The sequence below is a fragment of the Carcharodon carcharias genome, chromosome 13 (genome assembly GCF_017639515.1).
Source record: "Carcharodon carcharias isolate sCarCar2 chromosome 13, sCarCar2.pri, whole genome shotgun sequence".
Classification (NCBI taxonomy): Eukaryota; Metazoa; Chordata; class Chondrichthyes; order Lamniformes; family Lamnidae; genus Carcharodon; species Carcharodon carcharias.
In genome coordinates, this window is record NC_054479.1 from 133,592,447 (window position 1) to 133,618,303 (window position 25,857).

The window sequence follows — 25,857 nt, forward strand, 5'->3', positions numbered from 1 at the left end:
TGTAGTTGAGGCATAACGACTGGACTTTAGAAAATGGTAATGACCACTTAGCCAAACAAACCTGTTATTTTAAATATCATTGTACTCTTGTGTTTGATGTAATTTCTGAAATGTTTTTTATTCCTTTTATGGGATATGGGTGTCACTGGCAAGACCAGCATTGGTTACCCATCCCTAATTGCCTTTGAACTGAATGACTTGCAAAGCCATTTCAGAGGCCAGTTAAGAGTCACACTTAGGCGAGACCAAGCAAGGACGGCAGAATTTCTTCCCGAAAGGACATTAGTGAACCAGATGAGTTTTTATGACAATCAATAGCTTCATGGTCACCATTACTGACAAGCTTTCAACTCCAGACTTTATTTAATTTATTAAACTCCACCAACTGCCATGGTGGGATTTAAACCCATATCCCCCTAGAGTATTAACCTAGACATCTGGATTACTGGTCCAGTGACATTATCACCATGCCACTGTCTTCCCCCCCACGATTCTCTGACAGGAGCCAAAATGCTTCTGCTGTTCTGAGGGAATACAGCAACTTGCATTTATATACCACCTTTGACACAGTAACACATCCCAAGAGTGATATTTGGCGCTGAGTGACATGAGAGATTGGGGTGGATGACCTAAAGCTTGGCCAGAGAGGTAGGTTTAAGAAGGGTCATAAAGGAGGTAAAAGGTGGCAAAGTTTGGGAGGGAGATCTAAATCTTGGGAATTTGGTAGCTGAAGGCATTGGCTGCCAATGGTGGAACAATTAAAAATCAGGAGTTCTTGAGGCCAGAATTACTGCAGCTCAGTTATGGAGTGTTGTAGGACTAAAGGAGGTTTGAGAGAGAGGTGTGAAGAGACTTGAAAATGAGGATGAGAATTTTAAAATTGTAGTGTTGCTTAACTCTGAGCTAATGTTCGTTAGTGAGCAGAGGAATGATAGATGAAATGGACTTTGCGAGTTAGGACATTGGCAACAGTTTTTTGATCAAGTTCATGGAGGTTGGAAGATGGGAGGAATACCAGGTGTGTGTTGGAATAGTCTAGAGCTAACGGTATGGATGAAGATTTCATCAGCTGAGCTGAGGCAGGAGTGGGGTCAGTGATATTATGAGGTTGGAAATGGGTGGTCTTGGTGATGGCTTAGCTAGGCATGCTAGGTCAACTTGAAGTCAAATATGACCAGGTTGCAGCCTGGTTCAGCCTCGGGTAATTACCAGAGAGAGATGGAACCTGTGGCAAGGAAATAGTCTGTGGTGAGGGCCAATATCCTTAGTCTAACATCCACTACTGGATGTCGGACAAGCAATCTGACAATTGGAAAGATCAAGAGAAGTGGTGAGGTCGAGCTAGGAGTGGTCAACATGCACGTGGAAACTGATGGTGTTTTCTGATGTTCTGTAGTTGAGAAATAGGGGTCCAAAGATAAATCTTGGGGTAACACCAGATGCAAGTGTGCAGTAGAGGGAGAAGCCATTGGAGGTGATTTTGACAGTGAGTGATTAGGATGGTATTGGGTGTCCTGTACAGTTGGACAAAGGTTGAAAGGTGTTGAAGGATGGTGTAGTCATCCATGTGAAGGGCTACAGCTAGGACAAGGAGGGATCATTTACCATCGTCAGTCACATAGGATGTTATGACAAGAGCCTTTTCAGTACAGGTTCTATGGTGTGGCAGAAACCTCCATGGAGTTCCAGAAGTCTCCATACTTTCTACCCTTGCATGTCTGCTTTGGGGGACAAAGTATTGTGGATTTCAAAATTGACCCTTTGAGATCTGTCTCTTTTTTTGTGCTGTGGTATAGTTGCATTAGTTGAATTTATACATACAGGCACACAGAACTATAGATTTCTTATGACAGCTAATCATTATCTTATCAAAATCAACTGCACAGAGAACTTCTCACATCTACCTGGCAAGACTTGACGTTTTTAAAGGAGGAAAGCTTTTGCTAATCGATCTGCAGTGCTTCACATCAGTCAGACTATGGTCTCTTCTTGGTCCTCCTTATCTGAGCCAACAAGATGCCCTGTAATCCCTTGGCAAAATTAAACTAGACCAACTCAAGGAAAAATATTTGAGGAATTCATATCACCTTGTTGGCTACTAACTTAAGGTCCAGGAGATAATTGTCACTAAGTACGTTACACACATCCCTTTTGTGTAGTGGGTGCACAGGCTGGTATCAGATCCTAAAGGTCAGTGACCTGGGAAAAGCAATATCACCTGACCTCTAACCTAGTTCTACATTTTAGTTTGGACATCTGTCCCTCTTCTCAAATTATCTGGTTTTAGGTAAGATCAGGTATTAAACTAATGGGCCTCTATATCTCCCACCATCAAGGCAGCATTTGACGAGTGTCATCAAGGAGCCTTGGCAAATATGGTCAATGGAAATCAGGTGGGGTGGAAAGGTGGAGAAACTTTCCACTGCTTGGAATATTCCTAGCACAAAGGAAGGTGGTTGGGGTTGTTAGAAACCAAACGTCTCAGTCCCAGGACGTTGTTGCAGGAGCTCCTCAGGTCATTGTCCTAGGCCTAACCATGTTCAGCTGCTTCATCAATGACCTTTCCTCTGTTACAAGGTCAGAAGTTGGAATGTTCATTGATGATTGCACAATGTTCAACACCATTAGTGACAACTCCAATACTGAAGCAGTCTGTGCCCATATGCAGCAAGACCTGGATGACATTCAGGCTTGGGCTGATAAGTGGTAAGTAACACGTGTCAAAGTGCCAGTGCCAGATGCAATGACCATCTCCAACGAGAGAGAATCAAACAATCTACCCTTGATATTCAATGGCATTACCATCACTGAATCTCTCACTATCAATATCCTGGGGTAATCATCAACCAGAAACTGAACTGGACCAACCATATAAATACTGTGACTACAAGAACAGGTCAGAGACTGGGAATTTAACTCACCTGACTCCCTAAAGCCTGTCTGCCATTTACAAAGTACAAATCAAGAGTGTGATGGAATACTTTCCACTTGCCTGAATGTGGCTCCAAAAACACTCAAGAAGCTCGACACCATCCACCTTCAATGTTGCTGGGTCAAAATCCTGGAACTCCCTTCTTAACAGTACCATGGGTGGACTGCAGCAGTTCAAGAAGACAGCTCATCCTCTTAAGGGCAATGTGGGCAACAAATGCTGGCCCAGCCAGCGAAGCCCGCATCCTGTGAATGAAAAAAAAAACAAAAGTCCGCTTGATCAGCACCCCATCAACATTCACTCCTTCCATCACTGACACAGTGGCAGCAGTGTGCTGTATACAAAATGCACTGCAGCAACTCATCAAGATTTCTTCAACAGTACCTTCCAAACCCGCGATCTCTACCACTTAGAAGGACACGGGCAGCAGATGCATGGGAACACCACCACCTGCAGGTTCCCCTCCAAGCCACACACCATCCTGACTTAAAGCTACATTACCATTCCTTCACTGTCACTGGTTCAGAATCCTAGAACTCCCTTATGAAACAGCACTGTGGGAGTACCCACACAAGATGGACTGTAGCGGTTCGAGAAGGTGGCTCATTGCCACTTTTTTCAAGGGCAATTAGGGATGGGCAACAAATGTTTATCTTGTCAGCAATGCCCACATACCATGAAATATTAAAGAAAGAGAGGACCAGAATTGGACATCGTAATCCTGGTGGAATCACATAAAGGCACAATAATACTGTTTTATTTTGAATGATCCAAGTCCTACCCGCATGCATTCTGCTACATTTATCTTCAACAAACGTCATCTGCCAGATATGGGCCCATTCCCCATGGCAGCTAGCTCATATTCTAATTATTTTCTCTTTGGTTCTGATTGGGCAGATCTTTGTATCAGCCATTGTATGTGTGTATTTTCTGCAGATATTTCTCCTTATTCAGTCTCATTAAGCTTCATAGAATGGTTACAGCACGGGAGACCATTCTGTGTGTGCTGGCTCTCTGCAAGAGCAATTCTCCTTGTGCAACTCGCCCATCTTTTCCCCATAGCCCTGCAAATTCTTCCGTTTCAGAAAATGATCCAATTCCCTTTTGAATGCCATGAACAAATCTGCTTCCACCTGCAATGATTTGTGCACATAAAGTCCCAAGCCCCTCTGCTCCTGCACCCCCTTTATAATTGTACCTTTTATTTTACATTGTCACTCCACATTCTTCCTACCAAAATAAATAACTTCACACTTCTCTGCATTAAATTTCATCTGCCACTTGTACATCCATTCCACCAACCTATGCCCTTTTGAAGTTTAACACCGTGCTCCCCACAGTTCACAGTTCCAAGTTTTGTGCCATCCACAAATTTTGAAATTGTGCCCCTGTACACCCAAGTCAAGGTCATAATCAAGAGGAGCAGGGTTTCTAACGCTGACCCCTGGGGAACTTCTCTATAACCCTTCTTGCAGACCAAAGAACAACCTTTCACCACTACTCTCTGCTTCCTGTCACTCAGCCAATTTCATGTCCATGTTGCTACTGTCCCTCTTATTTCATGAACACTAACTTTGCTCACAAGTCTATGGGGCGGCACTTTTAAATACCATACCATTTAGTGAAACTGCAACATCATTGCTTCTCCATTGACATCAATACAAAATAAACTTCTATATCATTGGCAGCTTTCCATCTCGTGAAAGATGTTTTGTGCCTTGCTTGGTGTGGCTCAGGTGCCCCACTCTGGCAGGGTAGTCTCTGCTTCCATAGGTAAATTGTTATTGCAGATCAATCCAATATTAATAATTGTGACTCTCACCAATATGTACAAATTAAGATAACCTCAATGGCATTTCATGCTTTGGGAAGCTTTATATCAGACACCATCTTTCTAACGTCTAACCCAGGTTCCAAACGGTTCTGCCTAAGTGATGATAGATTCCCATGCCTGCTGCGTTTTCTACTTGGTGGTCAGATATATTTCACACCCACAAAGGCCATTTTGGTTCTCCCTGACACTACCCACCATCTGCTGTAGGACTTCATTGCCAACTCGAGGCTTAGAATTACTGCATTAACATTTGGTCAGCTTTTACTAATCCGTAATTGACAACTGTATTGCACAGTGAGTGATGAGTTTTGTTTCGCTTGGTCCTAGGGTTAGTCTGAACCCATAACTCTAAAGCTCTGCGGATTTGCCATTGAGCGAAGAAAGTTAACATTTAACGCACCATTTGTGGGCTGATTAAACTGCTGGGTATATCAAAGATATCTGTCCTTCAAACAGGAGCAATATGGGTACAGCAGCTTTTGTCTGATTACACTTTTGACATTTTTCTACATTAACGGCACAATATAATTGCAAGTTGTTAGGTGAAGCAGACAGGAGAAAAATTATAGAAGGTGACATGGGGCTCCTGTAGGGGTAAATATTTAGTCTGGCAACTCTGGGATATATGTCTGTGCTGTACTCTATGGAACCAATTGTGGAGAGGTTTTTTAATGTATTAACATAGTGATAGGGAGTACTTTACCTCTTCCTTACTTTGTTCAACTTAGACTATTGTTGAGTTTCTAAATGCGAAAAGAAAATCTCTTCCACAAAACTTCAAAATTTTAATAGTGTTTTATTTTAACAAAAATTGTGTCAAATGTAGCATTTCTATTTTTGAATTACAAATAATCTTTATTTTAAGACTGATTAAATATAAACATGTTTACAAATAAATACAAAAATATAGTACACTTCAATTCTATTTAATTGACAAAGTTAATTTTAGTCTGAATGTGACTTTAAAAGTACATTTTGATCCATAAAAAATGAAAACTGATCAAATATGACAGCTTTGACAGTTCCGTGACAAGTAACTATAATCATTAATGCATTTTCTATTCGCAAAAGTGTTTCTAACTATCACCCAAGAAATCTGAAGCAGGTTTCTGTGTTAAGTGATTTCCATTCAGTTTGTGTTTTAACTTTTTGTTATTACATTGTCGAAGAGGAGTAACAAGGAAGGAAATTGAACTCATGGAGTTCACCTGTTAGCTGAGAGAATTGTGCTTAATGCACGGAAAATTTAAAAACAGCATTGAATACTGACTCAAACCAATACATATTTTGCTAAATGATATGTTTCAACAACTTAAACTATTTTCTAATGCTTTAGTGGACAAGAGGTAGATGACTCCCCATTAGGTTTCGACTGATTTCCTCAGATGAAGATTATATTTCACAAAATATCAGCAAACCAGGATATTACAACCAGGTAAATTGGAGGATACCTGTACCTTTTTAGGCAAATCCTGTCTGAATCCAAAACCACAAGTCACCTTCAGTTCTTCTAAGGGCTCTTTGCATGTGGCTGAACACAAAATTAGTGCTGTTGAGGTCTGTAACCTTGATGGGTTTACAACTGCTCAAAATACTGCTTAGTGGAGAAAAGGGGTTCGGTGAGCATCTGCAAGAGCTTCCTACCATCAGTGGTTAAAAATATTCGGTAAGCTTTGAACATCGGAAGGCACTGCAGGATTGCCCCATCACCCCCCTCTCCGCTCACTGGCCTAATAGGAAATCAATAGTATACGAAGGTTGGACATGAAGGCAAGTCAACAGACATTGAAAAATAGGAAGCCTCATGGCTACACTGAAAAAGATTTGCGGTTTGCTGTCAGCCAGAATATCAGATCAAGTTTTCCAGCCAAGAGTTTGCCAAAATCAAACAGAGGCTTTGAAATAGAATTCACTCGTGGCAACACACAAGGAAAAGAAATAAGATGCAGAAAAACTACTGTGGACACAATAAGGGAAAAACATACAGAGGCATTCTGTTGCACTCTCTTCCAAATGCAAAAATCACACTCTGATCCTCTTGATTGCATAGGTTTACCTTAGTCATGCCATGTTGAGTTAACATGACTTAATGAAGATGGATAGATATTTTGAGCTTCATTTTGCTGAAAGCAAAAAACAAGGCAGTGAGATTGAGAAGATTTCTCTTCCTCCCCCCACCTTCTCTCTCCACCCCTCCCTCCCATTGCACATACCATGCACAGATCATATTCAGAACAAGATGGGAGGCATCGGCGAATTCTGGGTTCCTGTATTTTTCCCGAAGGACGACTCCAACTGGGTCTCTGAGGAGTGACCTCCTTCAGCCAGACGTGCTAGAAAGAACAAAGGCAAGTGTTACTTGTGTTCTAATTTATATATAATGTCACTTTACGCTTATTCACTGGCATACCCTGTACTCTGCAAACATTCAGAAAAACAGCATGTTGGATAAGCTGTTTTCAGCATTACAGATATGCTATCTAAACATGCCAAAGAAAATACAATTCTCTCCAGCACTTAATGGATCTTAACGTATCACTTTCACCGAGCCATCATAGGTTCACAGGCCAAAAATGACTTCCTTCGGTGCTGGAACGTTCCATGGTTCAAAAACTATACGAGATCAAGGCTTTGTACGTACCTCAATCTGGAAAAAATGCCTTTTAATTTGTCACGGCATTTTGTACAAACTTCAAATAAAGAGGCAATGTGACCAATTTACGAGTCTTTGCACCGGAGCTGTTTTAAAATCATTAACAATTCAAAACAGCAACTGGCAGAAGAAAACTCACAAAAATGTTAAAGACTTGTAAAATGAAGCTTCCCTGGGGCCAAGTTAAAAAACGTTGAGGGGTCAAAATCGATCAAACTGTTCTTTCGCATTTCCTCACGCCGGTTACAGAGCCAGCTTGGCTTCAGGGCTTGTGTGTCACTTGGGGAAACCTAAATCAGACAGAACTATAGGGTGGGGAGGATTCATAGTAGTAATGATTGAGGGAATGTGACACAGTTTGATGCATTGGAATATATTACTTGTATCTGGTGCATTTTTTTTTTGTTAATTCATTCATAGGATGTGGGCTTCGCTGGCTGGGCCAGTATTTATTGCCCATTCCTATTTGCCTTTGAGAAGGTGGTGGTGAGCTGCCTTCTTGAACCGCTGCAGTCCATGTGGTGTGGGTGCACCCACGGTGCTGTTAGGGAGGGAGTTCCAGGATTCTGACCCAGCAACAGTGAAGGAACGGCCGATATATTTCCAAGTTAGGATAGTAAGTGACTTGGAGGGGAACTTCCAGGTAGTGGTGTTCCCATCCTATCTGCTGCCCTTGTCCTTCTAGATGGTAGTGGTCATGGGTTTGGAAGGTGCTGCCTAAGGAGCCTTAGTGAGTTCCTGCAGTGAATCTTGTAGATGGTACACGCTGCTGCTACTGAGTGTTGGTGGTGGAGGGAGTGAATGTTGGTGGATATGGTGCCAATCAAGTGGGCTGCTTTGTCCTGGACGGTGTCCAGCAGAGTGTTGTGGGATCTGCACTCATCCAGGCAAGTGGGGAGTATTCCATCACACTCCTGACTTGTGCCTTGTAGATGGTGGACAGGCTTTGGGGAGACAGGAGGTGAGGTACTAGTCACAGGATTCCTAGCCTCTGACCTGCTCTTGTAGCCACAGCATGTTTAACTTGGATATTAATAACTGTAAATATTTTATTTCAAATATATTAGAAATACAGCAACAGTTACTCAGAAATATTCTGAGAAAAATCCTCTCATCAAAATAAAAATTAAGATACAGGGGCACATCCCGCTGACTCCAAGTGACACGCAGCCATTTCACGCTTGAATGACTTGAATGGCTGCAGACTGGACCGGCCCCTCACTCGGGAAGAAGCCCCACCTTAAGAGAGTTGCCTGCCAATCAGATGGCCAGCAGCTCTCTGATCTCGGAGGTGACAGCGCTACAGTGAACAGGAAAAAAAATGCAGGAGGATGTCAGGCACTGGGGGCCCAGGTAAGTTCAAGAGGTTCCAGGGCAGGGGCAGTAGGAAAGACCTTGTTGCGGGAGCTGGGTGGGGGGGGGAGGCGGAGGGAGGGGGGAAAGTGGGGGAGCTGGGCGGGGAAGGGGGAGGGGGGAAATAATTGCCCAGTTCAAGACCTCAATCGGAGCAAGGCAGGCTTTCCATCTGAGGCCTTGTCTGCCCCAATCACGCTGCGTGGTTAGAGCGGGTGGAAGCCTGGACGGAACCCTTCAATTTCACACACACCCCGCGCCCCCCCAGCCCCCATTGCCTAAAAAGCTGCCGTGGGGTAGCATAAAATTCTGGTCCAGTAGTTCCTTTCCTCTGTAGTCTATTGGTCATCACATTTGTGGAAAATTTCTTAGCGTGCTTTTTTAAACACAGAAGAAATGAAGGCCTTTAAAGCATTTGTGATTCACTCCAGGTATTCTACTCCAATTGGTTTGCATGTACCCGATTTGCTGAATTTAGTTTTTAAGTGCTCAACAACTTGGTAAACAAACCAGTGTTGCCTTCTGACCTCAGTTCATCGACCTTCTCTTTCCTTCTCCCCTCCGACCCCATCGCCTGCTAAAAGCTGTTATATCTGTAAACTTTTCCAGTTCTGAAGTACAGTCACAGGCCTGAAAGTTAACTCAGTTTCTCTCTTTGCATATGCTGCCCACCCTGCATGTGCAGTTTACGTTTCAGTTTTCCAGCATCTCGCCTTTTGTAGGGTCACTAGACTTGCAAAACAGATTAGACTTCCAGTGCCGGTAAACTCATTGCTGGTCACAAGTCCTTCTACATCAGGCAACCCCTCCAATTATAGCAAAAAACATGTCATTTAAATAAGGGATAGATTGTAAATTAGTCTTACCATTTCTTGTGGCCAAAGTGCTTTGTATGGGAGTGGTTAGCATTCTCAAACTTTTAGTAAAACTATTTATATCCGTAACAAGGATTCCACTTTGTGCAAAAACTTCTTGGTTCTCAGGTCTCCCTGAAAGGTTGTCAATTCAAAGAAGCAATAAAACATTAAATGACTATAGTTTTAACAGGTTTAGCAAGTTGGCAATTCATGATCACATTTTCAAAAGGAGTAAGTATAAAACGGACAATGCTCGAGGAGAGTGAGGGTTTCAATCGTTCAAAAGAGTGATGACGTTTTGAAAATATCTTCAGTTATTTTATGAAGGAAAGAAGAATAAATTATTTTTCGTAGGTACGTAGGACTTTGGTTTATGTCCCATCTGTAACTTGCTGCCTACAGCACTAATGAAATGCTCCACTTAAATGTCAACCTGGACTATATACTTAAGTTTGAACAAGGGGGTGTCTTTTCCCTAGGGAAGAGAAGACTGAGAGGTGAACCGGTCGAGGTCTTTAAAATTAAGACAGGGTACATGCAGAAAAGTTGCTTCCACTTGTGGGGCTGTCCAAAGTTAGGGGCTTTAAATATTTGCTGGTCACTAATAAGACCAATCGGAAGCATTTTTTTTCACCTAGAGTGGTGAAAAGGCAGAACTTGCTGCTACAAAGAGGCGAATAGCTAGCTTCCCCTAAAACACACCCATGCTAAGTGTATGAGGGAGACACAAATAGAAAGTCACACTAATTGCTGACTTTATCTAACCCAGAGTGTGAGGAAGCTCTTGAGGTGTGCAGCATAAGCATCAGCAAACACCGAATGATCTGTTCCTGTGCTTTAAATTCTATGCCAGTGCGAGAATGGAGATTGGATCCACAAGTGCTAACTGAGTGAGATAAGCTCAACTTGTTCCACGTGTGCAAAGACATTTCTGCTTTTTCAAAAGCAGACTTAAGTCTGGCAACAGCGAAGGGAGAATTCTGACTTGAAATGCTGACTCCACATAATAATATCAGATTAGATGCCCTGCCAGCTTTCTTGCATGCTTCATCGAATTAAATCATTACGTTCTTTTAGCCAATTATAATGTGCATTACAAGGTTTGCATTGTTAATCATTTGCCAATAAGCATTTATTCTCCACCACAGAATGAATGAAGTCTTACTCCTGACGCTCTCCAGCCAATAACTAAGGTCATCATTGACCTTTAGAGCACGTCAAGCCTTTGTCTCCAATCAGCCACCCTGAGTATCTGTTCCCTGACTACACTTCCCCCAGGCTAAAAATCCAACCTCTCTTTCTATACTTAAAAAAAAACTTCACTCTCTTTTTGGTTTTGTTTGTTTTAAACGAAAATTATGGAAACAGAATTGACTCATATTTTGAAGGAGGGAGGGGTATCTGGAAGAAGATGCTGCTGGAGTTAGAGGAAGTAGACCAGGAGGAAGCTCATGTGGAACATAAACACTAGTATGGGCTGGTTGGACTGGCTGGTCTGTTTCTGTGTGATTCTAAGATCATCAAAGATTTAAGATGATGTGTTTTGGTTCCTGGCTTCACAGTGGCTTTTGTTGCATCACACTCATTACCTGATCCCAGCAACTCTCGACTATCGACACATTATTCATTCCCACGACCTCATGGGGCTCAAGATTTTAGTGATACTAAAAGATCTGATCCAGCCTTGATTTTCCTTCAGAGGAAGTTACGACCCCAAATTATACAATTCTGTCTTTTGTTAGTATTTTTCTTTAAAATCTCTTTGTTCGTTATAATCACCCTGCCAGGCTGCTGGCTTGAGAAAGTTAAGAACACAGGCTTAATATAATCTCAAAAGTTGTCCGTGCCTCCAACACTCTAATTAAAACTTAAGTACAAAGCTCTTTATTTAAGTATTACTGTCCAAGCCGCTTATAATTCCTTTAAATAAACAGCCACTAACTTTCTCCATTTTCACTCCAAATAATAACTTCTCATTCTCCTAAAGATCATCATCCTTTTAGCCGATTTTGTCACATCTCACCTGTGAGAAATACTAAAAACCTGGAACTTATTTTCTGAACCTGTAGCTTCATAAGACAACTGAGATGGTCGGGCTTCTCCTGGCCAGAATCACACTCATGGAAAGGGAGGACTTCCACAACGTTTGCTGCAATCTTTCGAGTCAGTAGAGAAATCTTTCTCTTTGCGATATTGTCTTCTCTGCATAAATAAATTATATTGTTACACACCCAAATACATTCCAAAGCCAATAATAAAACGGAATAATTCAAAATGTTAATCACCAAAACACTTAATAAGCGTTCTTTGTGATCAAACAACTTGCAGTCAGAGCATACTTTTCATATCCTCAAGACATCCCAAAGCACTTCACAGGCAATGAAATGCTTCCACTAAAAACATTGAACCTGCCTCCCCCACACTTCCAGGCAGCGCATTCCAGACCCAAACCACTCGTTGTGTGAAAAAGTTTTTTCTCACCTCACATTTGCTTCTTCTCATTCTTGATTCTTTTACGAGCGGGAACACATTCTCCCTATCTGTCCAGCCCCCTCATGATTTTGAACATCTCTATCAAATCTCCTCTTAGCCTCCTCCTCTCCAAGGAAAACAGTCCCAACCTCTCCAATCCATCTTTGTAACTAAAGTTTCTCATCCCCAGAACCATTCTTGTAAACCTCTTCTGCACTCCCTCCAATGTGTTCACATCCTTCCTATAATGTGGCACCCAGAGCTGTACATAATACTCCAGCTGAGGTCTAATGAGTGTCTTATATAAATTCAGCATAACCTCCCTGCTCTTGTACTCTATGCCGCTATCAATAAAGCCCAGGATACTATATGCTTTATTAACTGCTCTCTTCACCAGTCCTGCCACCCTCAATGATCTATGCACATATACCTCTACTGCTGTCCTCCAAGATAGTGCCATGGGATCTTTCATGCCTATGTCAAACAGGTAGGCGGGGCCTCAATTTAATGTCTCATCTGAAAGACACACCAATGCAGCATTCCCTCAGTTCTACGTAGAAGTCTCTAGGCTTGAATCCACAACTTTCTGACCCAGAGTGCAGCTGTGCTACCAAGGAGATTTGAGGAGATTTGATAGAGATGTTCAAAATCATGAGGGGGCTGGACAGAGTAGATAGGGAGAATGTGTTCCCACTCGTAAAAGAATCAAGAACGAGAGGGCACAGATTTAAAGTAATTTGCAAAAGAAGCAAATGTGAGGTGAGAAAAAACCTTTTCATACAACGAGCGGTTTGGGTATGGAATGCGCTGTCTGGAAGTGTGGGGGAGGCAGGTTCAATCGAAAAAATTCAAGAGTGCATTCCATGATTATTTGAATAGAAACAACGCACAGGGACAGGGGAAAAGGCAGGGCAATGGCACTAGTTGGCATTCAGGAATATTTGTTAGTTGTTTCCAGTTATTTAAGGGTTTCTACTTCATATCACTTTTGAGATTAAAGCATAGCTTGGGATCAGATACAATAATTTTACCTTTGAATTTGATCATAACATGCTGGTTCTCCTGTCAGTAATAATATACACTCTATTTATAACTCGGATGTGTTATCAGCATCAGTTAAAATGATTTTGATTAAATGACTTTTTTTATAGTGTAAATCAAAACTAAGTAATAATGTTGTATTTAAAACGCAGGAAAATATTTGCTGTTATCCACAGCACCATCGACTTTGGAGCTGATAAGATCGATGCTTTGTTGCTGTTCCCATAGCAACCAGGCTACACTCCACAGTGATCAGAAACCGAGCCCCTGACCCATTGACCACGGTCCACAATGCCACTACCAGCAAGTTCAGCAGTTGGCAGAACATTCACCCCAAACCAACCTTGCTGTTTTCTTTAATTTTTTGAGTTCTTTGAAATGAATCATCCACTTCCATTTACGCTCTGCACTCAGCTGCTCCAAGATGGCTGAAATCTGTTGCAAATGTTCTGACGGTGCAAAAATAGGAGAGAAATGCTCAGCGAAAATATAAATTTCTCAAATCAGATACCATGGGGTTGGTAAATACATTCGCTTGGACAATTATTTTGCGTTGGGCTTAAAACCGACACAAACATTGGAGCTTGGCTTCAATTTTTTGGTATGTTGGAGGGTGGGGTGGGAAGGGAGGGGTTTCCATCCCACCCCACCCTCTAGGATCGCGATTCAGTGATTCTTGTTGGCCTGTGCACATTATTGGATGTTGAGCTGTGACAGACCAGCGTAAGCGCCAATGCCCCACAGTAAGAAAGGCTGCTAACGCGCAGTGTTCAGGTACACACATACAGGTCGGTCATTTGGCTGTTTTCATGACTCCAACATTGGCAGCTGTGCCTTTGGCTGCCCAAGACCTAAGCTTTGGAATTTTCTCCAGGGATCACAGGAACAAGAGTAGGCCATTTAGTTCCTCAAAGCGATCCTGGGTGATCTGCAACCTTATTCCACATACCTGCCTTTGCCCCAATATCCCCTAATACCTAGGGTTAACAGAAAGTTATCAATCTCAGGCTGACATAACAACTGATCTAGCATAATTTGCTAGACTTGCAAACCCCACTGTGGTTGACAGGGCCCTCAACTGTGTCCTACCCATCTCCTGCGCCTCTGCCCTCACCCCTTTCCCTCTCTCCCAGAACCATAATAGGGCCCCCCTTGTCCTCATTTTTCACCCCCCCACTCCCTAGCCTCTGCATTCAAAGGATCATCCTCCAACATTTCCACCAACTCCAGCACGATGCCATCATCAAACACATCTCCCTCTCACTCCCCCGTCAGTATTCCCTCAGGACTGTTCCCTCCGTGACACCCTGGTCCACTCCTCCATCACCTCAAACTCCTCATCCCCTTCCCATGGCACCTTCCCGTGCAATAGTAAAAGGTGCAGCACCCGCCCCTTCACCTCCTCCCTCTTCACCGTCCAAGGGCCCAAACACTCCTTTCAGGTGAAGCAGCGCTTCATTTGCACCTCCTTCAACTTGGTCTACTGCATTCGCTGCTCCCAACGCGGTTTCCTCTACATTGGAGAGACCAAACGCAGGCTGGGTGGCCACCTTGCGGAACACCTTCGGTCTGTCCGCAAGCATGATCCAGACCTTCCTGTCGCTTGCCATTTCATGCCTTCATGTCCATCCTTGGCCTGCTGCAACGTTCCAGTGAAGCCCAATGCAAACTGGAGAAACAGCACCTTATCTTCCAACTAGGCACTTTACAGCCTTCCGGACTTAACACTGAGTTCAACAACTTCAGAACATGAACTCTCTCCTCTATCTGCACCTCTTTTTTAATCCCCTTTTTTTGAAATTTATTTTAAATTTTTATTCACTTCTTTTAACTTTTATGCATTTATTCATTGATTTATCCCTTTTTTAAACCCTTTTAAAATCCTTTTTTCTATCCTTTATCCCTGCTCCCAACACCGCCATCCCTCTCTTCACAGGGCCATCTGTCCTTGTTCTATGTTGTTCTTTTACAGAGTGCTGACCCTTGTTCTGCTATTATCACATTCTGCTTTCTTATCTTTATGCCACCATCAGAACCTTCTTCAGTCCTTACCACTACTATTAATGCTCCCTTTGTCTTTTGTCCATGACATTTTTGTCAATTTCTCTTTAGCCCCCACCTACTGCTGACCTTCTATCCAGCTTCACCTGCTCCACCCCCCTTAAACAGTATAAATTCCATCACATTTCTACTTCCCTTTAGCTCTGAAGAAGGGTCATACAGACGCGAAAGGTTAACTCTGTTTCTCTCTCCACAGATGCAGTCAGATCTGTTGAGTTTTTCCAACATTTTCTGTTTTTATTATAGCATAACTTGCTGTTGGCTGAAGAGAGTTCCAAACTTCTACCACCCATTGTATGGAAAAGTGTTTCCTAATTTCACTCCTGCAAGGTCTGGCTCTAACGTTTAAGACTATGCACCCTAATCCTAAAATCCCCCACTAAGGCAAATATTTTCCATCTATCCTTAATACTCGATCAGATCATTCCTTAAACTTCTAATTTTAAGGGGCTACAACCCTAGTTTCCTGTAATTTCTCCTCAAAATTTATTTCTTGGAGATCATTCTGGTAAATCTCTGCTGAACTCCCTCCAAGGTCAATGGATCCTTCAAATCTTAATATCCTTAAATCTCTGACTCTCTGACCTTTTCTCCTCCTTTAAGGCTCTCCTAAAACCTAACCGCTTCGGCCAGGCTTTTGTTCATCTGTCTTATTGTCTCCTTATCTGACTTGGTGTCAAACTTTGTTTGATATCCTTCTTTAAGATGGTCATTAAAACTGACCTGCTTGACCAAGCTTTTATTCACTTATCCCAATCTTATATGGCTCATTTCAAATTTTGGCTGATAACGCTCTTGTGAAACACATTTTGCCACTGGTAAAGGCACCATATAAAAACACCAACAGGGCCCTCCCACAGGGGAGCCAGGTTTAAGGGGATGTGGCCTGGAGGCGGGGCTGCAAGACTACAATGCAGAACCTCTGAGCATGGCTCCTTGCTGGGAATGTGGATCCAGTCAGTGCTGGTGTTGTTAGTGCTGAGGCATTCCCGGGCTAATGGTCATCTCTACTGTTCAAGCTTGTATACTGATAATGTTACTCACAGTTGTAAATAACTAGCTAAAATTTAACAAAAAAACAGGTAGAACCAAACAAAAAAGGATGCCGATATTAAATCATAGGTTCTGAGGTCACTGTATGAAAAGTTAATGTACAAGTCTGCACTTTGCTTCTCCAATAACTTAGTGGGGCTATTAACCCATTTATTTTAGATGTATTAGGAACATAGGAAAGGGAATTTACCATTCAGCCTTCAAGCCTTCTTCATCATTCAATTAGATCATAACTGGTCTCTATCTCAACTCCATTTACTCATAATAGCTCCATATCCCTCCATTGTCATAACCAACAAAAAAAGATGGTTCATGCTGGCACTATAGTAAGCGTGAGATATGTCAGACAAGAGTGTATTATGCCTTCTTGCTTTCCACACCATCACTTCAAGGCTGTAACAGTTTGTAATCATTTGATTTTAATAGGAATCCTAGCTGTGCAACAGCATCTTCACTGCCACTTTCTACTCCCTTTCCGAAATTTAAAAAGAAGCACATTAGTGTTTCAGAATTCCTCATGTTGCAAAAACGAAGGGAGTTGTTTGACTAAGAACCCATTTGTTCAATAGGGAAAAACTTCAAAAGATGGAACTAATGGGATTTGAACAGGTATCTAGAGAAGAGCAGTTAGGGACTGTCATACAGAGTTTTAACCATCCATTTGGATGGACCACTACCTGCATGATTTGGGAATACCCACTGCTCTCATTAGCTATGACATTTTATTAGGAACAGCCTGGTCTCTTAGAGACTCCCATGACTGAGCTTTGTTCCTTCCGTCTGGCAGTTTGTCACATGTGATGTGTATGAGTTTGCCAATTTCCACACGTTCCCATGCTTCAGTCGTTTGATTTTCTTTCAGACTTTCCAGAAGATAGCCACGTAACTAAACTAATTTGTAGATTGGATTCAAACTCCCTACGTCGTTTCAAGTCATTTCCCCAACGTCCTTTCAAGGTGTTGAAATATTAATTTTACTGAAAGCCATTTGGCAGTGCTTCGCAAAACTCATTTTAATTTGACATATTTCCCATTTATCAAGCACAGTACGTTATCAATGGCATATGAATCCCATTTTACATTGGGAGTTACAAATAGTTTGGAATCTTAAACTTCCCAGTTCCAACACCGAACCTACCCTTCACATTTCTTCATCATTTAAAATAAAATTATCGTCATGGAAATTAAATTTAAGCTTATTTCATATCCTGGACTTCTACATCAGCACAGTAATAAAGATTATAATCACGTATTGAGAAATATAGCCTTAACTTTACTTGTTGTACAAGTTGAAAGCTGAGTGCTACAACTGCACCTACCTGGGGTCATATTGTCCAGCACTGTCCCGTCAGAAACAATAATGCCTCCTGAGCTAAATAACTCCTGGAATGTCTGGTCTTTTATGTCCCCTGGACTATCCACGCCAGCAAACTGAACACATGGCATCTGTTTCAGTGCCATTAAATGAGGGATCTGGGAAATGGTCCCAAAAAAGAATAATTATTCCAGTATGTGCATAACAATATCATAATTAAAAGGCAAAGTAGGAAAGCAGCTTAAGTGCATTGTTATTATTTTTCAATAATAGAATTACAGGGACTAATTTTAGCCTAAGCCAACCCTTAGGGCACTTGACAGGATCAGGTACCATGCTGGTTTTAGGCTCCATTGAAATCAATGAAGAGCAATATTAGACAGGTTGGAAAATCACCCCTTTGGTCTCTTGGGTTTCCCATGTAGTGAGTTAGGTTAAAATTGCCCCATTATGATGACTCTGACTCCTACAACACGCACACTGGTAAGAGGCTACATTTCAGTTTTTTCCATTTTTCTTATCAGGTAAAAAGACATTCCTGATAATCACTGGACCCATATTGCCTGTTGTCCCCTTTTGTTTTATTTCAACTGGAGCTGCGGCTCCTCTTATCCCATGGTGAATGACTCTAGTATGTTCTTGCTAAGCCCATTATCCTATACTATCTAATTCCACACTCCCCACCGCCACCACCTTCCCCTGCTCCCGGGAACATTGACAATGGGCAGTCTGGGACTCAGGGTTGTGATCTCAGATGTGGTCCTGCTAAAGGCTAACACAGGTTCACCCATTGCTGTAATACAGCAAGTTTAGTGAAGCAATACGTCAACCGATTTAAAGTAATAAAAATGCACACACTTTACTGATACAGAAAGAGAACGGTAATATTATTTATCTATGTTAGAAAAACAAATGGCTTATTCACCCCTCTCCTTCCCAGTGACATGCTTTGCGCGATTTGCTTTCGATATAAGTATTTTATTTACTTATTTTTCCTCGCATGTTGCTGAACACATTTATTTTCTGCATGATTACAAAAAGATTTTTCCCTCCTCCTCAGTCCACAGAGTGAATTGATAGATCTGGCTGAAGCCTTTGCTGTTTATTAGCCGTGTCCCAAGGTTGGTTTTTCTCACCGACAAGTCTACAATGATCTGCACCTCGTACACATAGTCATTCATCAGCTCCAGGTCCAAGTGACTGACACAAGCCACAACTTCCAAGCTCAGCATCAAAGCATCGCAAACAATCACCCCCATCGCTCACCCCCCAAACCCCCCCACCATCCCCCCAAACACAAACATCAGTTCCCTCCATGACACAAAATAAAACCACTATGGGCAGCTGTGCTTTCAGCTCTCATGTCCAAAGGTCTGGAATTCCCACCCTAAGCATCTCTGTCTCCCCTCTATGTCACTACATTTTAAAATCTAACTCTCTGACCAAGCTTTTGGTCACATGTTATAACCTTATTTGGCTCGCTGTCCAATTTTTGTTTCAGCTCTTGTGAAGCAGTTTGGGATGTTTAACTATGTTAAAGGCGCTATATTAATGCAAGTTTCTGTGTAAAGGTGAAGAATCAAGAGTTGCGTGTGACTTGCTTGGAGTAGGAATACTCTGGATCTGCAAAGTATTCAGGAAGTCTTATCAGGTAAGAAATGAGGTGCAGTGCTCAAGCAGGGGAACAATGAATTTTAAGAAAAGCTGACTACTCTTTGCAATATAGCAAAGGAGGAAAAAATGCATTACAGAAGTGGTCATCCCACAACTGGAGGTAAAGTGAAGAAGATAGGGACGAGGGCAGGAGGTAGTACAGGTGATTGCCCTCAAAGGAATCTTATTGGTCTGGACCGGTCCAGCAGATATACAGACTTTGTCAGGTATCATAAGGGCAAAGGCTGAGACACGTGCGAGGGTAATCAACTAAGAGGCACTGAGGAACAAAAGGTCACCCACTGAGAAATGACAGAATGCAATTGAGAGAACGGGCAACTTAATAATTTAGTGGGTTAGCCCAAAATGCAGCAATGACTGGGAGTCCAGGATTGGGGATGTAACAGTGAAGAAGTCTCCTTGAACGACAGTGAAGACAGACAAATGTCATGAATTGTGAAGCAAACAATGGCACAGTGTTTAAAATAAAGAAATAGCTTTGTGGTTTAGGAGTTACGCTCAAGGTGAAAATGCAATCAAGGATAGTAATCTCATGAATACCCCAGTTTAGCAGTTTAGCCAGACACGCACATTGTATGCAAATGTTTTCATTTCTATCTTCTGGGTTGACAAAGCATCTGCTGTAGTGTAAGCTGGGTGTGGAGGGGTTCTAACTGGGAGATCACAGCTGTTCTGCTTCCTCATGCTCTTCTCAATGCCAGTCTTGGCGCTTTCCATACCTGACACTGCAAATTTGGTCAGGAGCAAACTTTGGGCAACAGGAGAAAAGCAGGAACTACCAAATTCTTGATAGACCAGGAGGAATTCCTGCCAGCAGCAGAGAGTCCATGTGCAATGAAGGAGCAGCATGGTCAGGTAGGACCTGCAGCCAGCATTGCAATGGGAACAAAGTTAAGGAAACAGAGGAGCATTTACCCAGGGGTGAGGTTTGGAGAGGAAAGACTGAGCTGATGAGGGGATTAGAGAGGGTAGACTGTCTCTGTGAACCAGACAAGCGGTTAGACAAAATGGAGATTCTGAGAGCTGGATGAGGGTTAGAGAGGGGATCAAGTCTCCAAACTGATTGAGGGTTAGAGAGGGTAAACTGTAAATGGCGAATGCTTAATGGGCAGATATTTAAGGAGATATTCAATTCCTCCCAAGTAAAATATATTCCAAAGAGGAAGAAAGAAGGTAAGATGGGGAAAAAGCTTCCATGGCTAAGCAAGGAAGTTAAAGATAACATAAAGGCAAAAACTAAGGCACACCAAATTGCAAAGGTCAGTGGCAGGCTGGAAGATTGGGAAACTTTTAAAGATCAGCAAAGAGTTACTAAAAAAAAAATAAAAAGAGCAAAAGTAAATTATGAAAGAAAACTGGCGCAAAATGTAAAAGGAAAGAGAATAGCTAAAGTGAATGTTGGTTCCTTGGGAGGGTAAGACTGGGGCATTAATAGTGGGGAACGCAGAAATGGCAGAGACGCTTAATCAATATTTTGCCTCAGTTTTCATGGAGGACACTAGTACCACCCCAATAGTAACAGGTAGTGCAGAGGGTATAGAGAAGGAGGAACTTAGAACAATCACCATCACTAGAGAAAAAGTATTGAGCAAACTATTGGGATTAAAGGGTGACAAGTTCCCAGGACCTGATAGCCTACATCCCAGGGTCTTAAAGGAAGTGGCAGCGGAGATAGTGGATGCATTGGCTATAATATTCCAAAATTTCCTAGATTCTGGAAAGGTTCCAGTGGATTGGAAAAATGCTAATATAACGCCCTTATTCAAAAAGGGGGGGAGGCAGAAAGTAGGAAACTATAGACCAGTTAGTTTAACATCTGTCATTGGGAAATTATTGGAATCCATTATTAAGGAAGTAGTAATGGGGCATTTGGAAAGTCAAAATGCAATCCATCAGAGTCAGCATGATTTTATGAAGAGTAAATCATGTTTGACTAATTTACTAGAGTTCTCTGAAGATGTGACAAGCAAAGTGGATAATGAGGATCTTGTTCATGTAGTATATCTGGACTTCGAAAGGCCTTTGATGAGGTGCTGCATAAAAGATTAATACACAAGATAAGATCACACGGAGTTAGGGGTAATATATTAGCTTGAATAGAGGATTGGCTAACCAACAGAAAGCAGAGAGTCGGGATAAATTAGTCTTTTTCTGGATGGCAAGCTGTAACAAGTGGGGTACCACAGGGTTCGGTCCAACCATTTACAATCTATATTAATGACTTGGATTAAGGGATAGAAGGTACTATGGCTAAATTTGCAGATGACACCAAAGTAGGTGGGAAAGTAAGTTACAATGAAGAAATAAGAAATTTACAAATGGATATGGATAGGTTGGGTGAATGGGCCAAAATTTGGCAGATGGAGTTTAACGTGGATAAGTGTGAGGTTATCGATTTTGGTCGGAAGAATAAAAAAGCGACTTATTATTTAAATGGAGAGAAACTTCAGAATGCTTCAGTGCAGAGGGATCTGGGTGTCCTCATGCATGAATCGCTGAAAGCTAGTATGCAGGTACAGCAGGTAATAAGGAAGGCAGATGGAATTTTGGCATTTATTGCTAAAGGAATAGAGTATAAAAATAGGGAAGTGTTGTTGCAACTGTACAAGACATTGGTAAGACCACACCTGGATACTGTGCACAGTTTTGGTCCCTTTACTTGAGGAAGGATGTAGTTGCATTGGAGGCGGTTCAGAGGAGGTTCACTAGATTGATTTCAAAGATGCGGGGCTTGTCTTACGAGGAGAGATTGAGCAGTTTTAGCCTATACTCGCTAGAGTTTAGAAGGATGAGAGGAGATCTAATTGAGATATATAGGATGCTAAAGGATATAGACAAAGTAGACGTGGAGCAGATGTTTCCCCTCGTGGGGCAGTCTAGAATGAGAGGCCATAGTTTTAGGTTAAGGGGTGGTAGATTTAAATCAGAGATGAGGAGGAATTACTTTTCTCAAAGGGTCGTGAATCTGTGGAATTCACTACCTCAGAGTGAAGTGGATGCCGGGACACAATAAATTTAAGGAGGAGATAGATTTTTAATTAGTAATGGGTTGAAAAGTTATGGGGAGAGGGCGGGAAATTGGAGTTGAGACCAAAATGAGATCAGCCATGATCGTATTGAATGGTGGGGCAGTCTCGAGGGGCTGAATTGCCTATCCTGCTCCTAGTCCTTATGTTCTTATGTTTGGGAGAAGGGAAAACATTGATCCTTTGAAGGGGTGGGGAAAGTTCCTAAAACTGGTATCCCCACAACCCTAGCCCTCCTGCCCTAATATGATTCCCAAAGCCTTTTCCTGGTGTCTTCTTACCTTGTATAGCTCAGATGAGCCAAGGAGAATGGGGGCAATGGAACCCACAATCTTCATTTTACAAGGTACTGTAAACTATGGTTCAATACACAACACTGCCCAACATCAGCCTCATTTAAAATAATTACATAGAAAATGACTATATATATTATATGCAAGACACACACACACACATTTATGATTATGATCCACTAGATTTCCAATGGCTTTATTTGACAGGCAATATTATCTACTATTGACAACATGCATTATTTTATATATATTTATGTAATCTCTAATATATATATATAAAAAAGAGAAAAATCGCACCATATATGCAAAATAATAAAATACAGGGTGTTAATAGTATATAGTAGAGGCCAGTTAGCTCAGTGGCTAGTGTATGGTTCAGAATAACACCAACAGTGCAGGATTGATTCCTGGTCTGGCTATGGTAGACTTGGGACCTGCCTCCTCGCCCTGCATCCAAGAGTGGGAGGCTAATGGCAAACTACCACTGACAAAAAAACTGCCAAAAAAAAACAGCTCAGGATGAAGCATCAGCAGACAATGAGCCACGTACCTGCCTTCAGGCACTACATACATGAGTCAATGAATAGTACAAATAATTTTGCCTGTCAGGTAAGGCCAATGAAAACTTAATGGATTATAACTTGTAAATTCCCCTTCTGTCCGTCATTGAGACACAGCAAATTAAAACGAAGGGTGACAAAATGAGAGCGACTAGAGAGAAGTTGACAGAAGTTCCAAATGTTCAACTCAAAAAAGAAACCTCAATGACAGGAAGAAAGGGTGCATCATACTAGTTCAGGGCTCCAATGGTGTTCACAAACCATTAAAATTTCTTAGGTATCTTGCACCTGTTTGCAAAAAATGCTAGATCAGTGGTTTATATTTGTTGAACTTCCCCAAGACGAAACATAATTTTTTGTGACATGTTGGAATCGTTTAAGCTGTGTGCCAACGACGCACACTCAATGACATATACGTGTAATGCTCCACATTTAACTTAGTTAATGTATTTGAGAACTGCAATGAACAGAAGTTTTTTTATATTTAGTAAATTCATGTGTGGAGACTGGAGTATTAATGTCTTGTTAATTACATTGTTAATGTCAATTGCTTTGTTAAGGTTAAGAGAAACAGATGATGGGTATTAATTGTCTTTGAGCACATATGAATAGGGGATATCTGGGACACTGGGTTGTGTGGGAGGAGAGCTGGGAGACTGAACATGGCAATAAACTACCTCAATAAAGAAAAGGTCTTGTCATGGTTTCGACATCACCAACCAGCACAGATCCTATCAACATAGAAAAGCTGAAACTGTCCTAAGAACAGAAGGGGTTAAGGGGAGATTAAAGAGGTCGTAATTATTAATTGTTTCCACCGGCAGCTGGGGCGGTAACCAGAGGACACAGATTTAAGATATTTGGCAGAAAAAGTAGAGGGGAGCAGAGGATAATTTTTTTAATGAAGCACGTTGTCTATCCACTGCCTGAAAGGATGGTCCAAATTGATTTCAAAAAAGAAATTGGACATATACTGGCAAAGGGAATATTTGCAGGGCTGTGTAGAGAGCAGGGGAGTGGGACTAATTGGTAGCTCTTTCAAAAGAGTGGGCAAAGGCACAATGGGCTGAAAGGCCTCCTTTTTGTGCTGTATTATTCCATGATAATGTGTTGACTTCAGCATTGAATCTGGCTCAAGGAACTCAAGCCAGGATCTTTTTAGGTCTTTTACCTGATACAAATAGTCAGTTGTATTTTCTGTGAACAACCCATTCCAATGAATATCCTTTAGGAAAAGAAACTTCTCATAAAAATGCCTTTGTTACGTAGGTCTAAGCACTCAGGAGCATTGCTGTGCAACTCACCTGGTGCAAGTGTGCTGATATGTCTTCGTTTCTAATAATAACAAGTACTTTGCCAGGATGACGTGGCTGTAGCATTGAAAGGCCCAATGGTCCAATCTCCACATGACCTTCGTTCTTTAGAAATTCCTGAAACATTAGTGGGGTTATTAAATAAATAAAGATAATTTAGTGCATCTCATTTGAGCTTTATGGGCAACTGCTGAAAGGCAAGAAGGCAATGGTGCAAATGTGTTGTTTATCTAATCGTCTCTTAACCCCTGTAAATGGCAACATCTTTGAATGTTGTTTGGCAGAACCAAGAGAGAGAACAGCAGCGAAGGGCGATGCCATTCAATAGTATGTAGCAGCAGCAGAAAACATGTATGACAAAAAAAACATTCAGCACATTAGGCCTATTCTTTTACAGACCCAGTATGGTTAGCTCAGTTAAAAGCAAAATACTGCGAATGCTGGAAATCTAGAACAAAAACAAAAGTACCTGGAAAAACTCAGCAGGTCTGACAGCTTCTGCGGAGAGGGATACAGTTAACGTTTCGAGTCCGTATGACCATTCACCAGAACCGGGTCATACAGACTCGAAACGTCAACTGTGTTCCTCTCCGCAAATGCTGTCAGACCTGCTGAGTTTTTCCAGGTATTTTTGTTTTTGTTCATGGTTATCTCAGTCATGGATTTTATCTTACCTGGAGCAGACTATTTCTACATGGTCTACAGACGAAGGAATCCTCTTAATTCAAAGTTGCTTAACTGGGATTATCTGTTCAGTTCAATTGGAAGTTGTTCAAAGCACCTCTCATTATTTGAATTGCTTACTTTGAACTCATGGGTAATTAATTTTTTTCCCCCCAAGCAACAGGGAACTTTGTATTACGAGGATAAATTAATGTTAATTGTTACAGTGTTAACAGCATTAATTGATGGTTAGGCACCTGTTTTCCATGTGAGCTAAAAGGTGTGATACATTAAATAATTTTGGTTTTCAGTTTCACAACCATTTAAATGATTTATGTAGATATAAATTCCAAGGGAGGTCTTGTGGTGCAGCGGGTAGTGTACCTGCCTCTCAGCCAGAAGCTCTGGGTTCAAGTTCCACTCCAGGACTTGATGGCCAAGGAAGGCGTGTTCATAATGTGGCCAAACAGGTGGAGTATCAACACTCTAAATCCTTCCAATGTATGTCAGTGGGAGGTGATAAGAGTGGAAGAGATTCCTGGTGATGGAGAAAAATTGGAGCCTCTACTATCACTATCCATATAGCTCCAGACTACAACATGCAGGTAACAGTGTAAGTTACCACAGCAACTCAGCCTCCACGGAGGGCCACTTGGCTGGACAGGTGCTGAGGGTCAGATTGGTGCCAACTGCATGGGGTTTGATGCCTGTTCTCGCTGGGGTGCCTCCTTGCCCTTCTTGTGGTGGAGGTCCTGCC

The 25,857-nt window shown here is 41.9% G+C and overlaps 1 protein-coding gene across 4 annotated transcripts in view; it reads right to left on the reverse strand.

The window, feature by feature from the left end:
• Window positions 1–5,546: 5,546 nt before the first annotated feature.
• The window catches only part of LOC121285874 (protein TASOR 2-like), a 76,707-nt gene continuing 56,396 nt past the window's right edge, over window positions 5,547–25,857 (reverse strand). For all 4 annotated transcript variants that reach the window (XM_041202794.1, XM_041202793.1, XM_041202792.1 and 1 more), the window contains 7 exons: window positions 24,429–24,554; window positions 17,576–17,729; window positions 13,486–13,591; window positions 11,653–11,831; window positions 9,639–9,761; window positions 6,980–7,099; window positions 5,547–6,889 (listed from right to left, as the gene is read on the reverse strand). In XM_041202794.1, the coding sequence (XP_041058728.1) occupies window positions 6,996–7,099; window positions 9,639–9,761; window positions 11,653–11,831; window positions 13,486–13,591; window positions 17,576–17,729; window positions 24,429–24,554 (792 nt within the window). In that variant the 3' untranslated portion in view covers window positions 5,547–6,889; window positions 6,980–6,995. The remainder of the gene's footprint in view (window positions 6,890–6,979; window positions 7,100–9,638; window positions 9,762–11,652; window positions 11,832–13,485; window positions 13,592–17,575; window positions 17,730–24,428; window positions 24,555–25,857) is intronic.